The sequence below is a fragment of the Cetorhinus maximus genome, chromosome 13 (genome assembly GCF_964194155.1).
Source record: "Cetorhinus maximus chromosome 13, sCetMax3.hap1.1, whole genome shotgun sequence".
Taxonomy (NCBI): domain Eukaryota; kingdom Metazoa; phylum Chordata; class Chondrichthyes; order Lamniformes; family Cetorhinidae; genus Cetorhinus; species Cetorhinus maximus.
Window position 1 is genome coordinate 46,963,055 of NC_135891.1, and position 8,032 is coordinate 46,971,086.

Consider the following 8,032-nt stretch of genomic DNA (forward strand, 5'->3'; position numbering starts at 1 on the left):
ACCAGCGCCAAGTGGATGATCCATCTCGGCCTCCTCTGGAAGTCCCCAGCATCACAGATGCCAGTCTTCAGCCAATTCAATTCGCTCCACATGATATCAAGAAACAGCTGAAGGCAGTGGGTAATGCAAAGGCTATGGACCCTGACAATATTCCGGCAATAGTACTGAAGGCTTGTGCGTCATTATTTGCCATGCCTCTAGCCAAGCTGTTCCAGTACAGCAACAACACTGGCATCTGCCCAGCAATGTGAAAAACTGCCCAGCTATGTCCTGCACACAAAAAGCAGGACAAATCCAACTCGGCCAATTACCGCCCCATCAGTCTACTGTCCAACATCAGTAGAGTGATGGAAGTGCTTTCAAGTGACACTTGCTTAGCAATAACCTGCTCACTGACGCTCAGTTTGGGTTCCGCCAGGGCCATTCAGCTCTTGACCACATTACAGCCTTGGTTCAAATATGGACAAAAGAGCTAAACTCTAGAGGTGAGATGAGAGTGACTGCCATTGACATCCAGGCAGCATTTGACCCAAGTGTAGCATCAAGGAGCCCTAGCAAAACTGAAGTCGTGGGAATCAGGGGGAAAAGTCCATAAGCTGGAGTCATACCTAGCACAAAGGAAGATAGTTGTCTTTGTTGGAGGTCAATCATCTCAGTTCCAGGACATCACTGCAGGAGTTACTCAGGATTGTGTCCTCGGCCCAGCCACCTTCAGCTGCTTTATCAATGACATTCCTTCCATCATAAGGTCAGAAACGGGGATGTTTGCTGATGATTGCACCATGTTCAGCACCATTCGCAACTCTTCAGATACTGAAGCAGCCCATGTCCAAATGCAGCAAGACCTGGACAATATTCAGGCTTGGTCTGACAAGTGACATGTAACATTCATGCCACACAAGTGCCAGGCAATGACCATCTCCAACAAGAGAGAATATAACCATCGCCCCTTGACATTCATTGCCATTACTATTGTTGAATCCCCCACTATCAACATCCTGGGAGTTACCATTAACCAGGAACGGAACTGCACCAGCCATATAAATACTGTGGCTACAAGACCAGGTCAAAGGCTAGGAATCCTATGGCGAGTAACTCACCTCCTAATTCCCCAAAGACTGTACACCATCTACGAGACACAAGTCAGGAGTGTAATGGAATACTCTCCATTTGCCTGGATGAGTACAGCTCCAACAACACTAAAGAAGATTGACACCATCCAAGACAAAGCAGCCCGCTTGATTGATACCTCATCACAAACATTCATTCCCTCCACCACCAACACACAGTAGCAGCAGTGTGTATCATCTACAAGATGCACTGCAGGAATTCACCAAGGCTCCTTAGCACCTTCCAAATCCACGACTGCTACTATCTAGAAGGACAAAGGCAGCAGACACATGGGAACACCATCACCTGGAAGTTCCCCTCCAAGCCACTCACCATCCTGACTTAGAACTATATTGCTGTTCCTTCACTGTCACTGGGTCAAAATCCTGGAACTCCCTCCCTAACAGCAATGTAGGTGTACTTACACCACATGGACTATAATGGCTCAAGAAGGCAGCTCACCACCACCTTCTCAAGGGCAATTAGGGATGGGCAATAAATGATGGCCCAGCCAGCAATGCCCACATCCCATAAAATGAATTTTAGAAAAGGAATTCATGCTAGCCTGCATTAATTAAAGCCAACCTGCACCTCTTACAGGGGAAATGTACTTTGACTGCAGCAAGTGCTGGAACTCTTTGTGCAAGGGCATCTAAGCAGAAAGACCAACTGTTACAGAACCATTACACCAAAGGAGGAGGCCATTTGACTCATCGTGTCTGCACCAGCTCTCCGAATGAGCAACCCACCTCCTGCCATTTCCCCATCTTCTCCCCATAACCCTGCAAGTTCTTCCTTTTCAGATTACAGTCTAATTCCCTTTTGGATGCCTCGATTGAACCTGCCTCCACCACACTCTCAGACCATGCATTCCAGACCTTAACCACACGTTACGTGATAAAGTTTTTCCTCGTGTCGCTTTTGCTTGTCATTTACTTTAAATCTGTGCCCTCTCATTCTCGATCCTTTCACAAGTGGGAACAATTTCTCCCTATCTATTCTGTCCAGACCCCTCATGATTTTCAATACCTCTATCAAATCTCCTCTCAGCCTTCTCTTCTCCAAGGAAAACAGTCCCAAATTCTCCAATCTATCTTCCTAACTGACACTCCTCATCCCTGGAGCCATTCTCCAATGCTTTCCCAACCTTCCGAAAGAACGGCACCCAGAACTGGACACAATACTCCAGCTGAGTCCGGACTTATACAAGTCTTATATACAAATTCAACACAACCTTGCTCTTCAACTCTTATGTCCCTGTTAATAAAACCTAGGATGCTGTATGTTTTTTAAAAACTCTCTCAATCTGTCCTGCCACCTTCACTGTCCTATGCATAGAGACACCCAGGTCCCTCTGCTCCTGCACCATCTTTAGTATTGTACTCTTTATTTCATACTATCAAAATTAATCATTTCACATTTCTCCACATTGACCTTCATCTGCCAGTTGTCCACATATTCCACCAATTTTTCTATGTCTTTTTGAAGTTCTACACCATGCTCCTCACAGTTCACAATGCTTCCAAGTTTTGTATCATCTGCAATTTTTGAACTTGTGCCCTGTTCCCCAAGGTCTAGATCATTAAGATATTTCAGGAAGAGCAAGGTTCCCTAGAGAGCTCCACTACAAACCTTCCTCCAGCCCGAAAAACACCTATTAACCACTTCTCTGTTTCCTGTCATTCAGCTAATTTTGTATCCATATTGCTACTGTTCCTTTTATTCCATGAGCTCTAACTTTGCTCACAAGTCTGTTGTGCGGCACTGTAACAAACGCATTTTGGAAGTTCATATACACTACATCAACAGCACTGCCCTCATCAACCCTCTCTGGTACTTCATCAAAAAACTCAAGTTAGTTACACATGATTTTTCCTTAACAAATCAGTGCTGGCTTTTCTTAATTAATCCGCAGTTGTCCATGTGACTATTAATTTTTTCCAGAATTATTGTTTCGATACATTTCCCCACTGATGAAGATAAACTGACTGGCCAGTAGTTGCTGGGCTTACCTTTACACCCTTTTTAAAACATGGGTGTAAGATTTGCAATTCTCCAGACCTCTGGCATTACCCGAGTCTAAGGGAGTTTGGAAAATTATGGCCAGTGCCTCTGCAATTTCTATGGTGCAACAAGGAAGAGAGTGGGCTCCAAGGTTCTCCAATGCAGTATTGGAGGCATTAGTGCTGGTGGACAGGAGGAGAAAGGAACTCTATCCCAAGGGCGAGGGGGATCAGGAGGTCCATAGGACAGACACTGTGAAGGTGGTGGCGGCAGTTAGGTATCAGTCAGTGCCAGGAGTATAACCCACTGTACCTGAATGCAGTGCTGCAAGAAGTTTAATGACCTCAGATGAATGTTCAAGGTCAAAGGATGCATCTTCAAATGCCATATTTCACTAACAGTACCACTGGCCTCACACTTTGCTCAATGCATTATTCACCTACCAATAATCTCGAACAAACATGACTGATAGCTTCACCACATCCTCACATACATAGCCCTGCTACAAGCCTCACACCCACATCTCTCAGTTTTCACACTGTTGGTTATTCAACCATGACTGGCACATCATCCTCAGTGAACAGTTCCCTTCTACTTGCATGACAAGGTGGCGCACAACCGCTGACAGCAGAAGCACTTAACCAGTGGAGGACAGATGGCTGCATATCCTCACCCCAATGGAGGAGATGGTGGTCGCCACCATCGGAGCAGCCATGACTGAGTCCATGACCGAGTCCATGACCAATGGAGGATGAAAGCATTGAAGCATGGTATGCTCTTACCTAATCCTCCTCCTGATATGCCAATTCCTCCGCACCCTACAGTCTCCTCTGATTTACAAGCTGCAGATGGTCTAAACATGTATCTCTTGGTTTCCTCTCCCCACCTCCTCCACTCTTTTGCCTTTTTCTTTCCACCTACCCTAGAACTGCCACCCCAGTGCAGCAGTGGTGAAAGAGAAAGAGCTGAAAGATATGATGAAAAAGAAACACCATTGCTCACTATCAAATTCGCAGCCACCAGCTCAGATTCTGACTTTGTCTACAGTAGAGGGTACATTAGAGAGCTCTGCATGTGGTGAGACACTGGGCAGGAGCAGCCTGCAGCCAGGGCAAGGGACAAGGGTAGCACAGGTGCCAGCTTGCCAGAGGGGGAAACCACACAGGAGTTCCATTGCACAGCACTCGGAGGAAGACTTTGAAGTGACAGCATACAGCAAAAGACTGATGGGTACGCACACACAAATGCTTGTTGAAATGGCAGCCTTCCAGAGAACCTGTGGTCACTGTCAAGCGTGGAAGGGTCTGGCACCAACCTTGTGCATGGGCTTTGAAGCCCATCCTTTCCAGTGTAAAAGTGGTAGCCATCTCATTGAGAGCACTTGCTCGCTAATGGCTGATGTCTAAATTCCATTGCACAAGCAGAAACCATCCAACATACAAGTACAACGGCCGATGCTCAAACTGAAGTCCTACAAGTTCAGCTTGCTGTTACGAATGTTCAGACAGCTGCCATCATAGATCAGTGCTGAAAAGGCCTTGGCAAGCTCTCTCAGGAGTCCAGCAATCTCCCCTCCAACACATAGCTAGGATTGCTGAGGTGCCACCCTGGGGGAGTGGCAATGACTCCAAAGAGCACAGACCAACTGTCCTCTCTCACGATGACAGTGTTTATCCTCCCACCACAGCCACTCGTCAGCCAGCCAGCCAGCTGCCACCCATCCTATGATAGTGCAGTCCAAAGCTGGGGGGGCCTAGATCTGTGAGGTCATTCCGCAACACTATCTGCAATCTCCTCCAGTGAAAGTCAGCAGCCTTCCACCAGCCATGCTGCTGTCACTAGGATAGCTGTGTAGAAGCACCAGGACACGCAAAGGCACAAAAAAGACAGGAACCAAGGGAACGCACAAGGGTGATTAGTTGAGTTTTGAAATGAATATCAAATGGTTTGAACAATAAAGTCAGTTTGGAATGTTTGTTTTGTAGTGGTTTTTATTTCGGCATTATGGCCAAGAGGACACTCTGATGGTCAGTATCGGAGGGAAAGTATCGGAGGGAAGGTGTGTGATTGGTGCTGAACGGGGAAGTCGGATTGCGTTCACTGGTACGAAAGTTAGATGAGCTGATCACTGACAGCTCAGCTGGAAAGGGGCTGTATTGGTTGCCTCTTCTGTTTTCTTCTCCTCAACTGCTTGCAGTATATCTAGTGGTAAGGGCTATGCCCTGATGGTGGCCAAGTTGTGCAGGATACTGATGACCACGACAAATTGTAACACATACCCTGGAAAGTTCTGTAGGGTTCCTACTGAATGGCCCAGGAAACGGAAGGCATTGCTTAAGCACCCCAATTGTCTGCTCAATTACATTTTGTGTGGCAGCATGGCTCTTGTTATACACATGCTGCCCATGTCTGCATGGGTTGTACACCAGAGTCATGAGCCACTCTCCCAGCAGATAGCCCTTATTGCATAGTAGCTACCCTCTGGTTTCTCATGGTGGCTGAAATGCTGATGGTACAACGGATTGGTGTAGAATAAAGGTGTCATGACTGCTGCTCGGAGCATTGAGTTGCATGATTCAGTGAGCACACCAGCTGGACATTAAGAGAATGGAACTTTTTGCGGTTGTGATACATCTCTTAATTTGCATGCCAAGTCTGCAAAGCAACATGCATCAATGGCATCCTGCAGCATGAGGAAGACCACTATCCTGGTGAAGCTATGCGCTTCTGGGAAAGAGAGAATGCAATTAATTCCATTCTCTTTGCACAGTCAGGGACTTCTCCTGTACAGCAGTGCACAGTAAATATCAAAATGTTGCCTGCTCCAGCATGTAAGGAGCATGACACAAAGAGCTTCAAGGACTTTGCTGCCTCTACAGCCACTAGTAATGTCCTCGCCCTACTCTGAGACTGTGGATCTGCCTGCAAGAAGCGGTCTGATTTAGTAATTAGCAACAGAGGTCGCACATGTCATTCCTCACTGAAGTAGTGATATGAGAAGTGCTCCCTGAAGATCCTGGATGGATATGGCCCCCACTGAGTGACCTTCCCCTTCTTTCTCCCTCTTTATGCAGCTTGTCCTCTTCTGGGTCACCTCCACTCATTCTTCACCATGCTGCAGACTGAGGAGAATAGAAACTACAGCACCCAATGACTGGGGAAAAGTAAGCTAAGCGGAATCCTTGAAGTGAGAACCAATGCCTTCACCATGTGACAGTCCACATCCTGTCAACTTCACCAACTTTAAGTAGCAGTATAAACTTACAACAAGAGCTAGCAGAAATTCATCAACAACTAACCAAAAGTTGTTGACGATGATCCCTTAAAATAGCACTGGTGGAGGTGTCCTTCGTGCTGCTTGAAGGTATGTTCAGCTGCGCGAGGTTAAGAGGGCATTAGCTGAAGCATGCAGGGCATAAATTCAGGCTAGAGTCAAATTAGTGTTACATGATGACAGGTCACAATCTGCATACTCCTGGCACATGCTCCCAGTGCCTGCACTAATGACCTACTCAAAATGGCAGCTGCACCAAAAGTGCATCTACATGGTGGGGGACATCATTCTGAACCTAAAACAGCTCCTGCAGCGCTATGCAATTGAATTTTGTGGTCTTAACTTTTCTTTCAAGACAGGATGGGTCTGAAGAGTGGCTGAAATCATTCTAACACCACTGTGCACCTTTTAATTTGAAACATTTTAATGTCTCACTTTTTAAGTGCTTCAAGTGCACTAACTGCAAGTTGCTAAATGGTTACCATTAATTCTAGGGCTTCATTTTTAAATGCACCAACCTGGCAAGCCCTAATTTCCCTCTAATTCAGATGATGAATGAATTTGGAGAGCCCCTGACTTTGTATATCACATACACTGAAAGCCCTGGAACCTGAGTATTGTGTCTACCCCACCCCGCCATAGCCAGGCTCCCGGGTGTTCACTAGCCAGGTTCCGGGGCTGCCCTGGCGGCTCATGCAGCAGCGCAGCTCTGGGCCCAGGCCCCTCCGCCGCCCCAACCCCTGCATAACAAGATTGCTGCATACTCACACGGCACCGGGGTGAAAGCGTCGCTCTGTCCGCCCGCGTTCATGGCACGGCCGGCTAGGGAGAAGGAAACAGAACCGGGGCCCGACCTCTCTCCCAAACCCAACCCCACTCCCAAAATAAATATTATTTACAAACAAACAAGATGAGGGGTTGATAGTAAGTCCGGGCTGGCGCCTGAGCGCGGCGGAAGCGGCTGTACAACACTTCCGCCTGGCCCTGGGTTTGGAGAATCCCAGTATAGGCAAAGGGAGCCAAAGGGATATAGTTATAGCATATCCTTTAACCTGCAGAAATTATATGGACCTAATGTTTTTTTTTAAACTAATTTCCCTGTCACCACAACTCTTTTTGTTGTTGGATTTTCTACGTTAAATTTATTCCAATTTTTAAAATATATATAACATGTCTATTGTACAATTTCATACATTTCTTTGTATACGTACTCCAGTTGCAATCCTTTAAACAATTATCTGCAAATTGTTGAACAAACAAATGCAATTTTAAAAGAAAATGATTTCTCAAACTTTCAGGAACCTAGACTGTTCCTAATATTGAGGTTCCTTATCAGGTTTTGGTTTAAGTTCCAGATTTTGACCAGGAATGTATGTAAGAACGTTGTTGTTAAAAATAAAAAGAGGTTTCTACTTTCATTTTTTAAGCTGGGGGGGATAGTGGCCCTAATGCCAAAGTGCCATATTTTTTGCACCTTAAACAACAATGAAACTCCTTTCAATCTCTTAACAATAAACTGCAAATACAAAATAAGTTTAGTATTGAAAAATGCTTCATTGCATTTCACAGGGAAGGAATAAATACTGAGCAAGAATACAAGATTCAGAATTAATGGTTGAACAGGTAGGTATTGAAAAGGCTGTT

General features: G+C 45.9%; 1 protein-coding gene across 2 annotated transcripts in view; it reads right to left on the bottom strand.

The window, feature by feature from the left end:
- The window catches only part of zfp64 (zinc finger protein 64 homolog (mouse)), a 90,037-nt gene extending 82,765 nt beyond the window's left edge, over positions 1–7,272 (bottom strand). The window contains exon 1 of one of the 2 annotated variants that reach the window (XM_078555355.1): positions 7,157–7,272. In XM_078555355.1, the coding sequence (XP_078411481.1) occupies positions 7,157–7,199 (43 nt within the window). In that variant the 5' untranslated portion in view covers positions 7,200–7,272. The remainder of the gene's footprint in view (positions 1–7,156) is intronic. The other variant, XM_078555356.1, reaches the window with a different exon arrangement.
- Positions 7,273–8,032: the final 760 nt, after the last annotated feature.